The 20,676-nt window shown below is 40.7% G+C and overlaps 2 protein-coding genes across 3 annotated transcripts in view; one reads left to right on the top strand and one right to left on the bottom strand.

Annotated features, from left to right (window-relative positions):
- The window catches only part of zcchc17 (zinc finger, CCHC domain containing 17), a 12,566-nt gene extending 633 nt beyond the window's left edge, over positions 1-11,933 (top strand). Inside the window, exons 2-8 of one of the 2 annotated variants that reach the window (XR_009656798.1) lie at positions 3,647-3,726; positions 3,838-3,895; positions 3,990-4,090; positions 4,455-4,546; positions 6,200-6,300; positions 11,218-11,431; positions 11,574-11,662. Coding sequence is in view for 1 of the 2 variants with exons in the window: in XM_060942911.1 (XP_060798894.1) it covers positions 3,652-3,726; positions 3,838-3,895; positions 3,990-4,090; positions 4,455-4,546; positions 6,200-6,300; positions 11,218-11,336; positions 11,574-11,729 (702 nt within the window). In the remaining variant the exon portion in view is untranslated. Of the gene's footprint in view, positions 1-3,646; positions 3,727-3,837; positions 3,896-3,989; positions 4,091-4,454; positions 4,547-6,199; positions 6,301-11,217; positions 11,432-11,573 lie in introns of both variants that reach the window. The other variant, XM_060942911.1, reaches the window with a different exon arrangement.
- Positions 11,934-12,410: 477 nt separating this feature from the next.
- On the bottom strand, positions 12,411-18,775 carry fabp3 (fatty acid binding protein 3, muscle and heart). Its single transcript, XM_060942912.1, has 4 exons — positions 18,620-18,775; positions 16,521-16,693; positions 12,696-12,797; positions 12,411-12,584 (listed from the first exon to the last, which is right to left on the bottom strand). Exons 1-4 carry the CDS (start codon positions 18,690-18,692, stop codon positions 12,534-12,536), a joined length of 399 nt encoding a protein of 132 aa, XP_060798895.1. The 5' UTR covers positions 18,693-18,775; the 3' UTR covers positions 12,411-12,533.
- Positions 18,776-20,676: the final 1,901 nt, after the last annotated feature.

Here is a 20,676-nt window from a genome sequence, read left to right as displayed (position 1 = left end):
CTGTGCATGTTCTGCTCGTGTCCTTGTGGGTTTCCACCAGGTTCTCCACTTCTCCCACCTCCTAAAGCATGCCAGTAGGTGGATTGGTTCTGCTAAATTGCCACTAGGTGTGTGTGAATGTGTGCATATTCTGATGACCTGGAGTCCTATCCAGGATGCATTCATGCCTCGTTCTCTGGATTCATTGCGACTCTGAGCAGGATAAAAGTGGTTACTGAAGAGGACTGAATAAATAAATCTGTAGGCTATTCTTCATCAGTGTCAGCTTCTGATTGCAGTGCTGTTGTTGGATTATTCATAGCAGTGAAATTGAGGAGGTAAAAATCCTAGCATCACTGCTGCATGTGATATACCAACGTAACACACACTACTGTTTCTGTAGCACTGTTTTGGTGTGAATTATCCATGATGCAAATGTGGGTGCAATTGGTCTTAAGTGATCAGTCTCATTAAATCAGTCTCATTAAATCAGTCTCATTAATAATACCATTAATTTTGGTGTTTAATAATAAATTACCAAACAGCTAAATTATGGTATATTCCAAATTATTATGATCACTACCAATGCAGCAGTAATGTATTACTTACCGTATTACATAGACACTACAGCCAATAGTATTCATATACACTTGGGTGAAGGCAATTTGGAGTTCTTTGAGATTATGTGACTTCAAGGATACAGCAGCAAACAGACAAGCACAGTTTAACAGAATAACTGAATTTATTATAACAATGATACTAAATGGGTAATAGCAGTTGAATACATTCAATATGGTCAGCAGCAAAACAGTGAGGTAGTATATATGTGTGTGTGTATGTATGAGAGGGAGAGCGAGGGTGTGTGTGTGTGTGTGTGTGTGTTGTAAATACAACCCCGATTCCAAAAAAGTTGGGACAAAGTACAAATTGTAAATAAAAATGGAATGCAATGATGTGGAAGTTTCAAAATTCCATATTTTATTCAGAATAGAACATAGATGACATATCAAATGTTTAAACTGAGAAAATGTATCATTTAAAGAGAAAAATTAAATGATTTTAAATTTCATGACAACAACACATCTCAAAAAAGTTGGGACAAGGCCATGTTTACCACTGTGAGGCATCCCCTTTTCTCTTTACAACAGTCTGTAAACGTCTGGGGACTGAGGAGACAAGTTGCTCAAGTTTAGGGATAGGAATGTTAACCCATTCTTGTCTAATGTAGGATTCTAGTTGCTCAACTGTCTTGGGTCTTTTTTGTCGTATCTTCCGTTTTATGATGCGCCAAATGTTTTCTATGGGTGAAAGATCTGGACTGCAGGCTGGCCAGTTCAGTACCCGGACCCTTCTTTTACGCAGCCATGATGCTGTAATTGATGCAGCATGTGGTTTGGCATTGTCATGTTGGAAAATGCAAGGTCTTCCCTGAAAGAGACGTCGTCTGGATGGGAGCATATGTTGCTCTAGAACCTGGATATACCTTTCAGCATTGATGGTGTCTTTCCAGATGTGTAAGCTGCCCATGCCACACGCACTAATGCAACCCCATACCATCAGAGATGCAGGCTTCTGAACTGAGCGCTGATAACAACTTGGGTCGTCCTTCTCCTCTTTAGTCTGAATGACACGGCGTCCCTGATTTCCATAAAGAACTTCAAATTTTGATTCGTCTGACCACAGAACAGTTTTCCACTTTGCCACAGTCCATTTTAAATGAGCCTTGGCCCAGAGAAGACGTCTGCGCTTCTGGATTATGTTTAGATACGGCTTCTTCTTTGAACTATAGAGTTTTAGCTGGCAACGGCGGATGGCACGGTGAATTGTGTTCACAGATAATGTTCTCTGGAAATATTCCTGAGCCCATTTTGTGATTTCCAATACAGAAGCATGCCTGTATGTGATGCAGTGCCGTCTAAGGGCCTGAAGATCATGGGCACCCAGTATGGTTTTCCGGCCTTGACCCTTACGCACAGAGATTCTTCCAGATTCTCTGAATCTTTTGATGATATTATGCACTGTAGATGATGATATGTTCAAACTCTTTGCAATTTTACATTGTCGAACTCCTTTCTGATATTGCTCCACTATTTGTCGGCGCAGAATTAGGGGGATTGGTGATCCTCTTCCCATCTTTACTTATGAGAGCCGCTGCCACTCCAAGATGCTCTTTTTATACCCAGTCATGGTAATGACCTATTGCCAGTTGACCTAATGAGCTGCAGTTTGGTCCTCCAGCTGTTCCTTTTTTGTACCTTTAACTTTTCCAGCCTTTTATTGCCCCTGTCCCAACTTTTTTGAGATGTGTTGCTGTCATGAAATTTCAAATGAGCCAATATTTGGCATGAAATTTCAAAATGTCTCACTTTCAACATTTGATATGTTGCCTATGTTCTATTGTGAATACAATATCAGTTTTTGAGATTTGTAAATTATTGCATTCCGTTTTTATTTACAATTTGTACTTTGTCCCAACTTTTTTGGAATCGGGGTTGTAACTCAGAGATTGGAATGTTATCTAAGGTGTTAGGGGGAGGTGAAAATCACCTCGTGGTCTTCTTGAGACAAAGGAATATCACCTCGTGGTTTCTTGAGACAAAGGAATTCGTCGTGGTTGCTAACCCACTAACTTATCACATTACCAAATCCCCTGAAATCTTGATGAGGTCAAAGTGTGTGTAATAATGAAATTAAGGGGTGTTAGAAAGGATAGGGAAGAGCATGCAACAACCTATCTATTAAAACAACGGAGAGAACAATGTAGAACAGCAATGATCAACTCGACACTCTAAGTGTCTACAGTGTGCACAATTAAACAGTTTGAGTTTAAATTCACACTACTTCATAAAGCTAATTCCTAAGACTAGTTTGCCCAAAATGCCAGCCTTACTTCCAGTATTTTGCTCCTATGTAGGAATGCAAAGATGTCCCGAAGTTTCGTGGGGTTCACAGAAGCTCGTGGGTTGCTCCTGTAAAAACGCAGAGGTTTCCTTGGTCCAAACTTCGTCGTTCGTGAGGAAAAGTCTCTGATCAAACAATGTGCACAGCGATTAAGTTAGAAGGAATCCGGTCGCTTCTAACTTTTAATTAACTGCTTGGGCTGCAGTAGTAACGTTACTTATAATAAACAAATAAAACCGGTTGTGACTCGATTGAGTGAGACGACGCAACTTAGGTACTTTTTTACCGTGGCCAGTGGTAAATACGAAAGTGCACTGAGTCTTCTTTTTCTTGCAAGGCAGACGTCTTGATTTTGGATGTTCTGATGAGCGGGTGTCTCTTTATGTCTGTATGACGCGACGGTCCACGACGAGAGAGAAAGAATGGAGGGTTTCCGGGTCACTTATAGAGTCATGGAGGACGTGACGTAGGTGATCTCGCCCAGCCGTGACGTAGGTCATCGCGGAAGTTAGTTGATGGGCTTTGTAGTTCTAGACGGGACTGTGGCTGTCCCTACACAAACAACATCTGGTCAGCAGTGGTTTTATGGTGGTCCCTTTTTGGACCACAGTTAGTGATGGTATATGTACACTATAAAGTGCAGCTATGGTATATGGGAGGTTTACCAGGAAAAAGCCAATTAATGTAGCTAATTGTAGCTACAAAGTATTATTGTGATTAATATTAATAGAGGTCGTAATAGTAGTTACTTTTGTGTCTGTTACAGTCGTGATGGCCAGTGAGCACAGCAGAGAGCCAGCTGGGCTGGATGGACTACCAGAGCTGTACAGTATTCTACGAGGAGAGGTCAGCACTATCAGTATCTAATTAGAGTCACGGGATGTGGATGAGATGCATACTTTTGTTATTCTTTTTAAACACTCTCTTCCACATTATTTCTCTCTCTCTCTTTTGCAGGTGGCTTCTGTTACAGCATATGGTGCTTTTGTTAAGATTCCAGGATACAGAAAACAAGGTAAGTTGGCAAACTCTTTGAATTGCTTGACTAATCCTGAGTACTGATAAATGGAGGGAAGTTTTTAACATACTGTGAATATGTGCTCTCATAGGTCTAGTACATAAGAATGACATGTCTGCCTGCCGGGTTGATAATCCTGCTGAAATTGTCGATGTTGGTGAGCAAGTGTGGATTAAAGTCATAGGCCGAGAGGTAAACACACAACGTACAACACAACTAAAAATCACAAAGCGGGAGCGTCGTGGCTCAGGTGGATGGGGCGCCATGCCATAAATCCGGGGACCCGGGTTCGATTCCAACCCGAGGTCATTTCCCGATCCCTCCCCGTCTTTCTCTCTCTCTCCCGCTCATTTCCTGTCTCTAGCACTGTCCTATCCAATGGAGGTGGAAAAAGCCCAAAAAATATCTTAAAAAAAAAAAATCACAAACCAGCATAACAAATGGAACATGTTATAGCTAAATTCTCATTAGTTTTGTTGCTGCATATTCATTATGTACCGACATTGTAATGAAAACACTTCAAATGATACTATTTTCTTTTCCTGTTCCGTGCCAGATTACTGATGATAAAATCAAGCTTGCTTTTTCCATGAAAGCTGTTAATCAAGGCACAGGGCGTGATCTGGATCCCAACAATCTGATGGCTGAGTATGTGTTCTTTATTTAAACAGTGTAGTATATGTTCATATATGCGGTGTTGTAGTCGAGTCACTAAACTTTGAGTCCAAGTCCAGTCTCGAGTCCCCAGTCTGAGTCAAGTCCAAGTCATTTAAAGAAAATTTTGAGTTGAATCCGACACAAATGACACAGCTGTCACACACGCACACTCTCTAAAACACAGTGATAACTTTGAGTAGTGTGAAGATGTATGTACCGTACCATACCATAGAATACAATAAATTCACAAAAAAATATATCTTCTATCAGGAATATTTGGGAAAAGGCTGGTGGCACTAATGTTAAGCATCTATGTCAAAAACATAACACTCTAATGTGCTTTACTGTAACAAATGCAATTGTGGGCATTTCAAAGACATAACCATGCCTTTATGTGAAAGTGTATCTGCTACTGTGTTGGACTAACGTTACTGCTCGACTGCCCCATTTTAGTTAATAGGCTGCAGATAAAAAGCTTGCTCATCGTTCAGCAAGCCCCGCCCACTATCAACAGGGCAAATAACATGAGAGAGGGTTAACACTAGTTAGTTCATTGGTCAGCAAGCAAGCCCCGCTATCAACAGGGCAATTAACATAGCGTGTCACTTCCTTCTCTGGGTGGAGTCTTGCCAAATGATGATTGAAGTTCAAGGTTGTCCCCGCCGTCTCCTCGATAGTTCTTCTACATATGGAACACATAGCAGTGCATTTTTTCCCACTGCACGAGAAGTCTGTATAAGCAAAACGGACAATCCTATGGGCTTCTCTCCAGGCATTTTAGCGCCATTAACGTTAGTTTGTTCCTGAACATGACGACATATGAACAGGTGAATGTGCATTCTCTTGCACAAAATTAGTATAAAAATTAATGTAGATATAAATACCTTATGCCAAATTATTATGGCATGTTACAAAAAAATAAAGTCAGAGTCCTCATCTTCGACTTATGAGTCCGAATGCAGTTAATGCATGAGTCCAAGTCCGAGTCATCAGTGCACGAGGCACGAGTCGGAATCGAGTGTTTTACTAGGAAATACACCACTCGTATTTTTCATACGAGCTACATTTGGGACATGGAGAACCAAAACCGTTACATAACTCTCTATATGTCACTCGTGAGGAAATTGATGAATTGTTTTGATAAATTTGGGTACTTTTTGTTTTTGAATGTGTCTATATAATAAAAATAGCATCACACTTTGGCTTGAAGATATGAAGTTTATCTTCTCGTGTTGAAAAACTCGTATTTTTCATACGAAATACATCACAGATCTGTGTGAAATATTTCCCGATATTTCACTCCGATGACATCACTCCCAGTGTTTTCCCACTGACCTGACATGCGTTGTCAAAATGGCGAAACGGTTTAAAATTAAAATTCTTTTGATTAACTTGCATTTTTTTGTGTGGATGTGTCCATATAATATAAAGAATATTACACGGTGGTGCGAAGATCTGAAGTTTATCTTCTCGTGTTGAAAATATTTTCACTTGTTCGCGTCGCTCACTTGTGAAATATACATTCATCACTCGAAGATAAACTTCAAATCTTGGCACAACCGTGTAATATCCTTGATGTATTTGACTTATTTGGGGCTTTATTCATTTGCATGTGTAATCACTGTGCATATGTACGCATTATAGGCAGGATGCACGCAGGCGAAGGCAATTCCGGGATCATACGAGTCAGAAAATCACTCTAGAAGCTGTGCTCAATACTACTTGTAAGAAGTGTGGATGCACAGGTACGTATATAAGAATGAATTCATGCAGGACTTTATGTATATAACCACAGTGTGAACACCATTACCAGGATCTGAAAAGAATCTTTTCATAAGATAAAATAATTACTGTTACTAAATTACAGTAGAGCTTCAACAATGCCAAGCCATAGCCCTTCCCAAACATTTTCAGGTCAAGGGACCAGACTGATATCAGGAAAAGAAAATCATAAAACTTTTGAATTTTAATGAAATAGAAACGCAGGAGTCTGTTAAGTAAATTCCTCCTAAACTAAAGCAACTTAATATAATAAATCAATAGTGCATATGTGCGCATGTGTGATCTGCACCGCACCACACACACCAGCATGCGTTTTAGTTCGGGATATAAAAATACACATACACACACACCATCCTCCCAACATGTTTACGGTGAATTAGCAGATTGGCACTTGACAAAGTAAATGATGAAGTAACTGATGAATCCTGACAATCAAGTTTCTCACAGTTTGATTTTTAAAGCACCGGATTGTCTCTGCTCCAGGGCTCAATTACTAAATCTAAACTTGCCCCAAGTTTGAATGCGTGTGTGAACTTGTGTGTGCTGTGCTGTACTGGCATCTCACCCAGGGGGTATTCTGGCTGTGTACCCAGTATAGACCCCTTTCACATGACGTCACCGCGCCGCGAGATTTTGTTAGGCGCCATATTGGAAGACCAAGTACATGCACTCACAATATAAAACAAAGTACGAGCGAGAGTAAAGTGACACGATGGATGATAATTCGGGTTATGTGAGTACATTACTAGTTTCAGAAAGGGCACGGTATGTGGAGAAACTGGCTGTGATTGATGGGTTTGACCCATATGATAAGACTCAGAAAAAATTATGTGAATCCAAGCACACAGTTTAACGCAAAAGTTCGTTTATATCCCGACCTTGTCAGCTGTCAGATTTATGTTAATGGACCCGATAAGCTGGTAAATTTTATATATATATATATATATATATATATATATACACATATATATATATTTTTTTCTTTACCAAATTCTAACAGAAAACGAGAGCGCCCGAAAGGGAAAACCGAGCCGAGCCGCCTCATGGCTGTAATGCAAATTGCTTTCCTCCTCGGTATACAAGCGCGCTTCCATGGCAGGGAAAAAGAAACTACATTCTGCCGCCTATGTAGTCCCCTATTTAAACAAATAGGAGTCATTCAGGATTCAGCCATGTTTTTGCTCCGTGTTTTTACTCGACCAAAGTTATACAGTATTATGAGCTTTAAATTGCATAAATAAAACCATTTGGTGAAACTTTGAAGAAGAGATTGTACTGGTTTAAAGTTTTTACCTAACATTTTCATGTCGACTCCAATTAATACACTAGTAGAATCGATGACTAGTTTAGTAGGCCAAAACTTTTTTCAATTTTTGACTGTACCAGCCTGAAAAAACTTGCGACAGTCAAATGGAAAAAAAGCAAGCTGGTCATGTTGTACTGGACTAATCTATGACTGATGAGTACAGTAAGTGATACTAGTACTGATACAATAAAACAGATGACTGTAATCTGGTAGGCAGCACGATTTATATTATTTCTCCGTGTCAGATACATAAGGAGGACCGGACACCAATTCTGCCATCTGTTTGCTACCCAGACATTGTAAACTATTTGTTGTTTACACCCAGTGCCTACACTGCTGATGACTTGAAAGCCTACAAAGGGCTACAGGCTTACAATTATGTTGTTAGTGGCTTGGTTTGTGATATTACAGCTGTTATTAAGAATAACCTACACATAGTTATGGCCAAGGTAATCTTGTTGATATTTATCTTTTAATAATATATCTTTTCAGTTGAAAAATTAATACTTTTTGTTACTATTAAGGTATCCATAATTTAGGTTAATTTATCCAAATTATACATATGTATTTATGATATATGCCTACACAACAACTATGTTTTATTTATATAATAGGAGGGAGAGCAAGCCCCAAACCATCCTAAATTATTATTATTATTATTAAATTGTAGAAGTCTGGGAGGCTTGCTTCTCATACAGTTATCAACTTGAGGCCACTTTAGCATGTTTTAAATCTGAATTTCTTGCGTTTGCTTACCTCAAAGTGTCCGCAGATCATGCACAGACTTATCCATTATATCCACAGTTTTTTGCCAAGTCTCACACAGGTTTCTTTCAAGTCTACTGTTGGGCCAATAAATCATAAATAAAACAGCTCAGATTTGTTTGTTTAAGTCGTTTGCCACTCCACTTTATTCTCGTGGGTTCACATACCGCTGCCGTTATTTCCCCCTAATCACGAGTTTGTTGGTCTTCCAAAATGGCGCAGGGTCTGTTTACTTCCGGTTTCGGGTGACGTCAGTGAAAGGGGTCTATAGAGATCTTGCAGTCACGTGACCGGAAAGTACACAACCGCCATCTTGTCGGTCAAAAACACTGCTGAATACTGCTGCACTCGTGTACAGAATGGATCAATTTCAACCGACGGACTACACGGCTCATTTTTCTAATGAACAGATAACTAGATATATGTCTAAAATAAATGATCTACAGATTTGTGACCCTTATGGCTTACCGGACGGAGTTTTCATGACCGGATTTTGAACTGTCAGCGGAATACCCGGACTATAATTACCTCATTAACTTTCCCTCGCTGTTCAGTGGTGAAGCACTGCGTGCCTATAAATCTCTGGACAGTTATCTCTACAGAAATTCAGGATTTGTCAGCGACTCAGATGTGGTATCTTGTAAACAAGAATCCTCATTGGATGGGTAAGTCACTTAAGTATTGAGTATAGCACTGACCAGCCGATTATAGAATAGAATAAGGTAATTCCAGCTGTTATTCCAAATCGTCCGTCTTGTTTACATGGATCTGGCGTTGGAGAGGTAGAGGCTTGGCAGTGGAGATTTGAGTAGCTGTTTTCTGAGCTTAGTCAACAGGCCACTCTGCAGCCTCACTTTTGCTTCCGCTCCCGGCACCGCCTCCTTCGCTTTGCTTCCGATAACAATCCACGGAGACCCCGCTGGTCTCGCTATCTCGTCCGGAATGTTTTTTTTTTTTCTCGTCCGGAATGTTGTGCATGCGATGGAAATCGCTACAAACCGTCATTTTCTGCTGGAAACCAATGTCCAGTAAGTCCATACGGTTGTAGTGGATATTGAAGTCCGGTACAGACGAACAACACGCCAAAATACACACAAAAAACGTGCACAGGTAGGGAGAGCTTGTAGCCGCAGCTGTTGTAGTAGAATTGTATATAGTAGGGTTTTCCAGAAGAAAAGGTAGAAGTAAAAGCAGAAGTAGAACCAGAAGTAGAAGTAGAAGGCGGAATATGGCGTTTGACCGACAAGATGGCGTCTGTCACAATCTGGATCGGCTGTGACGTCACATGCAAGTGCTCCATACCTGGGATAGGCTCTGAATCCTCTGTGAACTTGAGCAGGATAAATTAGTTACTGGAGGTGAGTGATCTATTAAAAATTAATTCAGTCACTAGTAAAGCGCAGGTAAATGATGTGCAGTTTCAGAAAATTCCAGTGTCCAAGGTGGATAAATTGTATTGAAAGGAACGTGGTTTACTGTTATAACCAGGGTTTGTACAGATGCTTGAAGTTATAAAAATGCTTAATTCATACAATTGTTTTGAAATATACTTAAGCAAACTCCAGCTGTTAAATTGATGCTTTCATTAAAGGTAGACTGCTTTTCAGATTTTTCAAGTGTAGATCATAAAAATAATTTTCCCCGACACCCAGTAATTTTTGTTTAGTGGACCGAAAGCTACTAAATTCAAATCAGACTTCCAATTCTATTTTTTTTAAAATAGAGCAATGAAATGTATTTAGGCCATGTGGCCCGAAATTCTCCGCTATTTTTTCCTGCTCCGCCATGACCCAAATTAAGACACTGTCATGCATCACGTGGTGGGCTTTCCCTGTTTGCACAAGGCATTGTGGGATACAAATTTGAAACTGGAGAGAAAAATGGAGGACGCGAGTGTGCGAATGAAACGTGAAAGACCGACTACAGTAACAGAAAGCGAGAAGAAAAGATATGTTGTGAAGGAAAGAAAACGCAGGACCAAACTAATAAATATCGGCGGTCAGCGAACACCTTGGTGTGACCAGCTGTTCGTTTAGCAACAGAATGATGGAACTGTCAGTGCACGGTCGAGGTAAACCTGTAGATGGCAGTAATGCAACACTGTGGATGCCAGCTGCTGTAAAACCCAAAAGATGATGATGGTAAACCTGTGCATGTGCACATGGACTTCCTTTGTCTGGCGAGTGATTTCATGCACGTTATTTGCTAGGGAATCCCCTCAAATTAAATAACTTCCCAGCCACAGAATGGTCTATTTTTTTTCCCCAGAGAGAGAGATTACAGAAATAAACATATCACATTGACTAAATTTCACCGATTTTATGAAATTGAAAGGCCGTCTAGCTTTAAAAGTTGACTCGATAACAGTTGTGTTTTGACCTGCAGCACAAAATATATTCTTTTCAAGTCTGTATGGTTAACAGATAACCTCTTTAATTTGATATTACCACTGCACTGTAGTTATTTTTGACAGATGGTAGTACCTTCTATGAGTATCATAATTACGTACTTAATATTACACCTGACTGCCAACTTAAATTGACTAGGGAAAAAAATTACAGGCTTTGGTTACATCAGTGTTCAAACTTTGTTATAACAAGAAAAGTTTTATTATAGACTTTAAACGTGCTGAGAAAGCTTTGAATTTCACTTCTGAAAAGCTGTATAAACACTTCATGTCCTCCCAGCATCGCTATGGTTTAAGCCAAGGTTAAACGTCTGTATGGGTACTACTCTATTGGACTATCAAAGTATGTCAAAGGTCCAGATGTGTGTGCGCACTCATTTCCACACATGTATTTGCTCTTAGGTCACTTTGCAAAGGACTGTTTCTCACAGCCAGGGGAGAAACAATATTGTCTGGTGCCAGAAGAGGAGGAGGAGCCAGCCAACCAGACTGTCCAATCAGAGCCACTGAAAAGAAAGAAGGTTACAGCACACCCCCCAAGCTCACCCTACTGCCAGCAAACATAACCTTATCCACCCTTTCTTCCATCCCATGTTCTTCAGCTCTCTCTGCTTTAGTCAGTTATTTTTTTTTATTTGCATAAAAAGTTATATATATATATTTTTTTTATCAGTTATTTGCATGTTAGTTATTTTTCAGTTCGTTCATTTGCATGTGTAACTCATGTTACTCTTGTATATGACTTCTCTCTACCATAGGAAAAGAAAACCAAGAAAGAGAAGAAAAAGAAAGGGAGAAAGCGAGAGAGCTTATCTTCAGACAGCAGTGATCACGCCAAAAGAGCAAGACATTCCCATACACATTCAGAAAAGAAGAAAAAGCACAAGAAACATAAGCACAAGACACACAAATGAGCTCTGGATATCAAGTCACAGAGAGTTCACATGTCCATATGTGTACATATACACAGGCACACAATGGACTTTCAGTCTCATACAAGTACAGGCCTGCACTGATCTTAGACCAGTCAGCTTTCCTGCTCATTTCTGAAGGTCATTCATTCTATACAATGTTATGAATTGCTTTATTTATTTGAAAATAAAATGTTTGAAAAATAAGTGCTGTTCAATATACAAAATTGTCAATATTTCACCCCAAAAAAACACATTACTTGTTGCTGTTTTGAAAAATTGTGGAAAAGTACATGACTGAAGTGGTTGGGATATAGAGATGAAAGGTTATTCCTGCGTGACCTGCTTACCCACTGAACTGACTGGCTACTGCCATCAACTCAAAATAGAACACCCGTGACATGGAAACAGGAACACGTTTAAATTAAGGATGAGATGTACAGGACAGTCCCAGGAAACATGGTTATAGCAGACCAGTACAAGCACTTTGGATCTGCTACTGGAAATATTACTAGGTATAAATAGGCTGTGTGATGGATGGGAGATGGCATGGTGATGTAGAGCCTCAGTATTTACCACTTTAATGTGAGCAATTTAATGAGTAGACCATGTGTTCACAACAGATTACATCAAGGGGGGGGGGGGGGGGGGGGGGAGGAGGAAGGAAAAAAAAAAACAGCCATGTTGGAGACGTAAGCTGAGATTTTATTCTTGTTTTTTAGTGACCTGGACTACTGACAGCTGTTGGAAACACACTTGACAAGGTAAAGGCTTTTTCAATCAGAACAGACAGTTGTAGGAAAAACTTCACTCCTTCACGTAGAATCGTGTGCAGACCACCTGGTCAAGTGTTAGCGTCTGTCAAAGAGAGTAAATAGTCAGTTCAGCTAATAGTCTCCAGACAGCAAATATCTCCACAAGCCAACACACAATTAGTTCAGCTTTGTAACTTGCACAAGTGATACTGACCAGGGTGAGTTTGTTCCCATCAACTTCTCGGACAAGTGACGTTTCTCTGCCTTCCCATTTCTGAACATGGACCAGTTTGTTCCCCTCAAGAGTCACCACTGACTGAAACAAGCACATATGATCAAGTTCAATAACAAGTACTTTTAATTAGATTTTTACTTTTAATCATGTAACAAGTTCATCACGTCTCAGCCTCTAATACTTCAACAGCACTATCAAACGCATTCTTGGATACAGCAATCAACAATGCCTTGTTTGAATTCGTAGTCAGTCAGCGCAGGTTTCTTTTCCACCCTCCCTACCTGACCTTGCTGACTAAACATTCATAAACAACTGGAGTGCCGACACTGTGACCGTACCGACAATGTTCCATTTCCATAGTAATGATACACGTTTCTTACATAAAGGTTATGCTGCATCACACAGCCATCTTTTTTTAGGTTTCTTAAGTAATAATTACCACAAGTTGGCCTAGTGGTTAGCGTGTCCGCCTCTCGACTGGGAGATTGAGAGTTCTACTCATAGTTGGGTATCACACGTGCACAAAAAAAAAAAAAAATTTGGTACCTACTGCCATCTGGCAAGGCATGCTGCAATACAGATGTGAGGAGCAAGTCAAGCTCTCGCAGTTATCAGAAGACCAGCCCCCATACTGTAACCCTAGCTATATAATAAGCGAGAGGCCAAGGGCTATAGAAACGGAGAGCGGCGCCACACCCATGCACCTCAAAGAGCTGGGTAGTAACAGGACAAGAGATTGCCTGGGAAGACCAAATCCTGGTATAGAGATCTTGCAGTCACGTGACCGGAAAGTACACAACTGCCATCTTGTCGGTCAAAAACACCGCTGAATACTGCTGCACTCGTGTACAGAATGGATCAATTTCAACCGACGGACTACACGGCTCATTTTTCTAATGAACAGATAACTAGATATATGTCTAAAATAAACGATCTACAGATTTGTGACCCTTATGGCTTACCGGATGGAGTTTTCACAACCGGATTTTGAACTGCCAGCGGAATACCCGGACGTGTATAATTACCTCATTAATTTTCCCTCGCTGTTCAGTGGTGAAGCACTGCGTGCTTATAAATCTCTAGACAGTTATCTCAACAGAAATTCAGGATTTGTCAGTGACTCAGATGTGGCATCTTGTAAACAAGAATCCTCATTGGATGGGTAAGTCACTTAAGTATTGAGTATAGCACTGACCAGCCGATTATAGAATAGAATAAGGTAATTCCAAATCGTCCGTCTTGTTTACATGGATCTGGCGTTGGAGAGGTAGAGGGTTGGCAGTGGAGATTTGAGTGGCTGTTTTCTGAGCTTAGTCAACAGGCCGGCTCTGCCTGCAGCCTCGCTTTTGCTTCCGCTCCCGGCACCGCCTCCTTCGCTTTGCTTCCGATAACAATCCACGGAGACCCCGCTGGTCTCGTTATCTCGTCCGGAATGTTTTTTTTTTCTCGTCCAGAATGTTGTGCATGCGATGGAAATCGCTACAAACCGTCATTTTCTGCTGGAAACCAATGTCCAGTAAGTCCATACGGTTGTAGTGGATATTGAAGTCCGGTACAGACGAACAACACGCCAAAATACACACAAAAACCATAAAAAAACGTGCACAGGTAGCGAGAGCTTGTAGCCGCAGCCGTTGTAGTAGAATTGTATATAGTAGGGTTTTCCAGAAGAAAAGGCAGAAGTAAAAGCAGAAGTAGAACCAGAAGTAGAAGGCGGAATATGGCGTTTGACCGACACGATGGCGTCTGTCACAATCTGGATCGGCTGTGACGTCACATGCAAGTGCTCCATTGGAGGGACTTTAAGCAAAAGCATGTTTGTCATTTTTAAAAAATGGGAATCGGTTTTAAGTTTACTCAAATTAGCTTCTAATTAAGACAGTGGGCTGCAACAGGACTAGGTTAGCTAAACTAGTTCAGTAATAGAGTCAACTGTATTAAAGCTAGCTGGCTTATTTATACCTCACTAGTTACACTGCAGCAGTGATGATGTGGTTAGCACTGTCGCCTCACAGCAAGAAGGTCCTGGGTTCAAGCCCAGCAGCTGGCGAGGGCCTTTCTGTGTGGAGTTTGCATATTCTCCCCATGTCTGCGTGGGTTTCCTCTGGGTGCTCCGATTTCCCCCACAGTCCAAAGACATACAGATTAGGTTAACTGGGGACTCTAAGTTGACCGTAGGTGTGAATGTGAGTGGTTGTCTGTGTCAGCCCTGTGATAACCTGGTGACTTGTCTAGGGTGTACCCCACCTCTCGCCCATAGTCAGCTGGGATAGGCTCCAGCTTGCCTGCGACCCTGTAGAACAGGAGAAGCAGCTACGGATAATGGATGGCTACACTGCAGGGCTTATAAAATATATTAAATATAATGAATGCTGAACATTCATTATATAATGGAGATAGCCAGCTTATACCACACAATTGTTAGTCCACAAACGATTCTTTCAAAAGGACAAAAATCAGGGGTAGTTCATATTGGTGGGACATGGCGATTCATTTCCACCAGTTCGTTCATGTCGGTCAGTTCAGTAAAGAAATTCGTTTGTTCAGTTCGTTCACTCGTTCATTTTGATGACGTCACACCAAAATGGCACAACAATGGCTGTCGTCCGAAGTTTAGTTCATCTTGAGTGAACGAGAGGCGGCAGAGGTGCCATCCACAATAGATTTTCATACATTACAATGTGCTTGAGAAAAAGATGGAAGAAAAACATTATCCTAGCATTATCTGAAAAAGACTACATAAAGCTCTGAAAGTTAATTAAATGTAGATGAGAATAAAGCTGTTTTTATATTTATTATATTTATTTTAGTAGAGCCATGGTCTGCCGGCTATGCAGTTGTTCTCTCAAACCCATTAAGCAAAAAAAAAAAAATTGCTTATTTAACAGCAACACTCATTTCAGAGAATAAACAACTTTACAAGTCATCGTATTCAGCGAACAGTAGCCTGCAATGTCTCTCTGCTGCATTCATGATCATTCATTGTTTGGCCTGGTCATGGACATGGAAACGGTTGTTATGCACGAACATTCGATTGACGTCACGTCTAGCGAGACCTTTTCCAGCTGTTCGAGCAAGAGACCTCCTTATTGCAGACTGTTTCATGCAGTTGTTCAAACCCATTAAGTAACACCCATTTTCCTCATATTCAACAGCAACGCTCATTACAAAGAACAAACCACTTTATTACAAATTGCATTAACATTAAAAAAACGAACACAGTATGCCGCGATCTCCAGAGCCACGTTCTTCATTGTTTATCACAGTCATGGAAACCGTTGCTATGCGCCCAGCCCAGTATGGCAGCAGGCAGGCTGGCTGCTGGCTGTTCGTTCGTTCGTTCACTGCTGAGCTCGTTCGCTGTGAACTGAAATGTATTGCTGAGTGAGAGCTCTAAATTGTAAACTAAAGACCTGGCATGTGTCAACGCTCTGATAATAGGGCTCAGATAGCCCTTAAAGAAGTAAAGTGGCGCTGCTCTGCACAGATCAAAATGCAAGTTGGACGCCCTTCTGCTACTGAACAGATCCTGCTGATTCGCCAACGACCGAGATTCAGCGACCGCCCTGCTGCCAGCGAGCAGAGACTGCTGATTCGCGAACGACCGAGAACGAGAGGCAGCGCGAACTAGTTCTAGTCGTTCACTTCGAAGACTCGTTCAAAAACAACGGTTCGTTCGTGAACGACACACCACTAGTAGTTCAGTCACAGAACTATGATTTGGTAGCACACTGGGAGAATAATGTAAAGCACTTAACATTTTCCTAAGATTCCATATCGATTACTTTATACACTCAAATGCACCTTGACTTTACGGTCGTCTGCTGTGGTTTCATCAAACTCCTCTCCCAGCTTGAACTGGATTTCCGTGCTCTTGAAGGTGCTGACAGTCTTTACTGTGATGATGTCACCATCAATGGAAATGATGGTGGTGGGTTTGGTCATGCTGCCAACGTGGCGTACTGCAAAACCGACACCTAGCACACAAAAATGTATGCATATAAATTGAAGTCAAATCTTTAAAAAAAAAAAAAAAAACACCACACGACATACATGTTAAGTCAATCAGATATTCTAGTTAGACATTGAACTTTCTCACATTAACCAAAACCATACTGCACACTGAAATGACAGAATAACCCAATTTTCCACATAAAACATTCAATGGAAAAATTTCACAATGTGGATAATGCATCTACACAGACAGCTCAAGAAGCTACTGCAGCACATTCTCACACGTGCAAATATTTCATAGGTTAACCATGGGTGACACGGTCCTTGCTCGTTCCAAGGTCTAGAAGAGTCAAAAAGGGTCAAATCAACATTAGCAGTCTACAGCGATAGAGTAAGCATTGAATATTGATTTGTCCAACTTGAAAACTCTTTACCTCACACTATTCTTCCTATTTTTTTTTTTTTTGGTGGTAATTCTTTTGTAAAGCGTCCTTGGGTTTGTGAAAGGCGCTATATAAATTGAACTTATTATTGTTCTGTGGACAGAGATGGACAGGACAAGGTTAAAACTGGACCCTTATATAAAGTCAGTTCACCACCTGCCTGGTCATCTTGACTTACTAGTACATTTTGTGACCTAGATAGCAGAAAAGTTCCACAACTGGGGTGTGTGTGTGTGAGAGACTCCACCAGATACCTGCTCACTACATACCACCCCCGATTTCTCAAAGCAACTTCCATAGATCCCCAGTACTCCTATAGGATGTAAATAAGTATTCTTGCTGGGAAAATAAAAACCCACGACACTAGCATTAATTCCACAAGTTATACAAATTGGCGTTGTTGTTTCAGTTGGCTGCCCAGCCTTGCTAATAAAACTGGTCTTCCAAGTGTTACTAGCACCATCTAGCTCACGCTTTGCTTGAAACAAAACACATTATGCTGGTACAGGCAGTTTGCTTTTTAAACCAGATGTGTGCATTTGTGTATTTATGTGCAAGATCTTGGGCGGGTTAGTGTAGTGCTGCTAGTCAGGACATGCTGGTTTATGCCTGTCTGACGTTAACACAAAGCCAAGTTGAGTCAACACAAGCTTCAAACCACATGAAATGGACTCCCATGAGCAGATATTTTATTAAGCTGGAACTTGCTTCTTCAGGTATGAAAATCCAGCTGAAAATAAGACAGACGTTCAACAGATTGCCTGGGGGTTTATTAAAACCATAGTTCATTCATTCATATATATATAAAATAAAGGTGGTGTTCACAGAGGTGTCTGAAATGTGCCTTTAATTTTGTCTTAGGGTTGGGTGACTAATGGAAGTTGGGTCACCCAGAGAGAGAGAGAGAGAGAGAGAGAGAGAGAGAGAGAGAGACACAGACAGACAGACACACACACACAAAGAAGCAATCACTGGACCAAACACAGCTTATTGACTACATTTGGTGCAATTGTGTAAATTTCATTTGCAGCCAAACTACACCTGGGGTGTGTGGTTTCTCTGATCAGTTCATGACAGTGTGTGTGCAATAAATAGATAAATAAATGCATGCTCAAAAACGTTTAGAAACCCATTTAAAAGCTAGGGAAATTGGTAAAGTCTGTATTATGTGCAAAAGAAATAAATAAAGGCTTTAATTTACTGATTAGCAGCTATTCACGCCCACGTGCTCCATTGCAGCTCTGTGAGGATGGGAGGTAAAAGCAAAACCGCGTGGTGCAATGCGATGCACACGTTCATTTGCATGCATTGCAGTTTCCTCAAATAAAATAAATTTGTTTTGACGCCACAATTTCCGCCGATGCCACTCCGATTCTCTCTCTCGCGCGCGCGCGCTCACGGGCAGAGAATCACGCGCTGCATTCAAACACCTGCTCTTTCTCTCTCGTGCGCTCGCGCGTGCGCACACACACATTTTCACACCCTTATATCGACTCTCATACATACCGAGAGCTGCCATGTACTCATCGAAATGCTTGCTCTCCTTAAGCTTCCACGTGCCGACGAAAGCTTCTGCCATCTTTAACACAACGTCGTGCACTCAAAGAGAAAGAACCAAATGGAGAACGAGCGGTGGAGGAGGCTGACAGAACCGCTAAGCTCCTACAATCTTACTGGTCGATATATACCGGCTGTTCATGACGTCACACTGCCTGAGAAAAGGGAGGCGTGACAGAGGGGTGAATGTGTGAGAGAGACAGACAGAGTCACTCAAGGGAAAGAAGAAAAAGAGAGACAGGGTGCGGATGGGGGATGGTGGACAACAACAGCTGTATGAACATGAGAAACAAAGACTGACATTGTCAGAGCAAAATTGTAAATCCTTACAGTAAAGCAGAAAAAAAAGCATGTTGGACAAAAGAGAAAGAATTTCTCCCACATATCTCTTTCTGAAATGATTATTTGGGTATGGTGAAGTAGCAGCTGAAGGTTTTTTTTTTTTTTTTGCTCTATGTAAAGCATCTCAGTGTATTGTGGTCTCTTTAATTCACTGTGCATTCAAGTAAAATGATCAATGTCAAAAATATTACTGCACAACAGTGGATTTTAAATGGAATAGGACAAAATTGCATTTGCAGAATATTTGCTTTATTCCTTGGTGAAAAATAAATAACCAGATTACTGTATCAATTCCTATATAGTTTCCAATACTCTAATATTAAAGGGTTTGGTCAAAATATTAAAAACTGCAATGATTTTATAAACCAATATGATTAAAAGTTGGCATGAATTGCTTAGGAGGGTTAGCATTCTCAGAGATGGGGTGGAGCCTGTATTTTAGAGGTGGCATCTGCCACCCTGTACCATCCATGTGCACACCCATGTATTGTATCATCGCTTGTGCATTTACCTTCTTGTAAGGCACTGAGAGCCAACGCAGAGCCTGCTATTCATAGATTAAATAAATACAAAATCATATAATATGAATAAGATAAAAGACCCAGTAACCAGTAACTCAGTTGTATTTCATTGGGTGTACTAAACTGTAGGTTTAGCAAACAAGAAAAGGTGACATTTTTCACAAATTGCTAGTGTATTTTCTCCGGTTTGTTTACATTCTAAACAGAAATGATTTTGTCAGGTGTTTTGTATAAAGTTTCTATTTATCAAATTTGCAAAGAAAAAAAAAGCTCTGTTTCTCAAAATCCAGTGAATATGGATAGAATAAAACAGTTACACACACACACACACACACACATCTCATTATCTTTAGCCGCTTTATCCTTCTACAGCGTCGCAGGCAAGCTGGAGCCTATCCCAGCTGACTACAGGCGAAAGGCAGGGTACACCCTGGACAAGTTGCCAGGTCATCACAGGGCTGACACATAGACACAGACAACCATTCACACTCACATTCACACCTACGCCGGTCAATTTAGAGTCACCAGTCAACCTAACCTGCATGTCTTTGGACTGTGGGGGAAACCGGAGCACCCGGAGGAAACCCACGCGGACACGAGGAGAACATGCAAACTCGGCACAGAAAGGCCCTCGCCGGCCACGGGGCTCGAACCTGGACCTTCTTGCTGTGAGGCGACAGCGCTAACCACTACACCACCGTGCCGCCCACATATATATATATATATATATATATATATATATATATATATATATATATATAGAGAGAGAGAGAGAGAGAGAGAGTGTATGTGTGTGTATGCATATATGTATGTACTATGTATATGCTGCCTTGAAATAATATTTGTTTGTCAAGATCCCTCAAACAGGACAGATAGTGTAATTAAATATTCATCAAAGGTGTCATTGCTATTTGAGGCTCTGTTATTCAGTTATGTAACCTCTGTTAATGTTTTACTGCAGCTTCTTTGGCTACTGCCTTGGAATCAAAATTTGTTTTCAAATTTGTATGACACAATAAAAGCAGCTATGTGACTTCAACTGCCTGTAAAGTTTGAATTTTTATAGGTGTCAATTAATTTTTTTTTTTTTTTTATTGATGGCTTCTGGTGACCATTTTGACCAGAATTGGAAGCTCTATATCA

This window comes from Neoarius graeffei, chromosome 16 (genome assembly GCF_027579695.1).
Source record: "Neoarius graeffei isolate fNeoGra1 chromosome 16, fNeoGra1.pri, whole genome shotgun sequence".
Classification (NCBI taxonomy): Eukaryota; Metazoa; Chordata; class Actinopteri; order Siluriformes; family Ariidae; genus Neoarius; species Neoarius graeffei.
Note: the sequence above shows the minus strand (reverse complement) of the source record. Positions and strands in the feature narration are given on the sequence as shown.

What these genes read in the sequence shown, in the direction of transcription:
- fabp3 (XM_060942912.1), bottom strand. Translation starts at nt 18,692, where the DNA reads ATGGCAGAAGCTTTCGTCGGCACGTGGAAGCTTAAGGAGAGCAAGCAT. An exon ending in CAGACGACCGTAAAGTCAAG is followed by an intron (nt 12,798 to 16,520) that starts GTGCATTTGAGT and finishes TGCTTGTTTCAG; the next exon opens with TCAGTGGTGACTCTTGAGGG. An exon ending in ATGGGAACAAACTCACCCTG is followed by an intron (nt 12,585 to 12,695) that starts GTCAGTATCACT and finishes TCTCTTTGACAG; the next exon opens with ACGCTAACACTTGACCAGGT.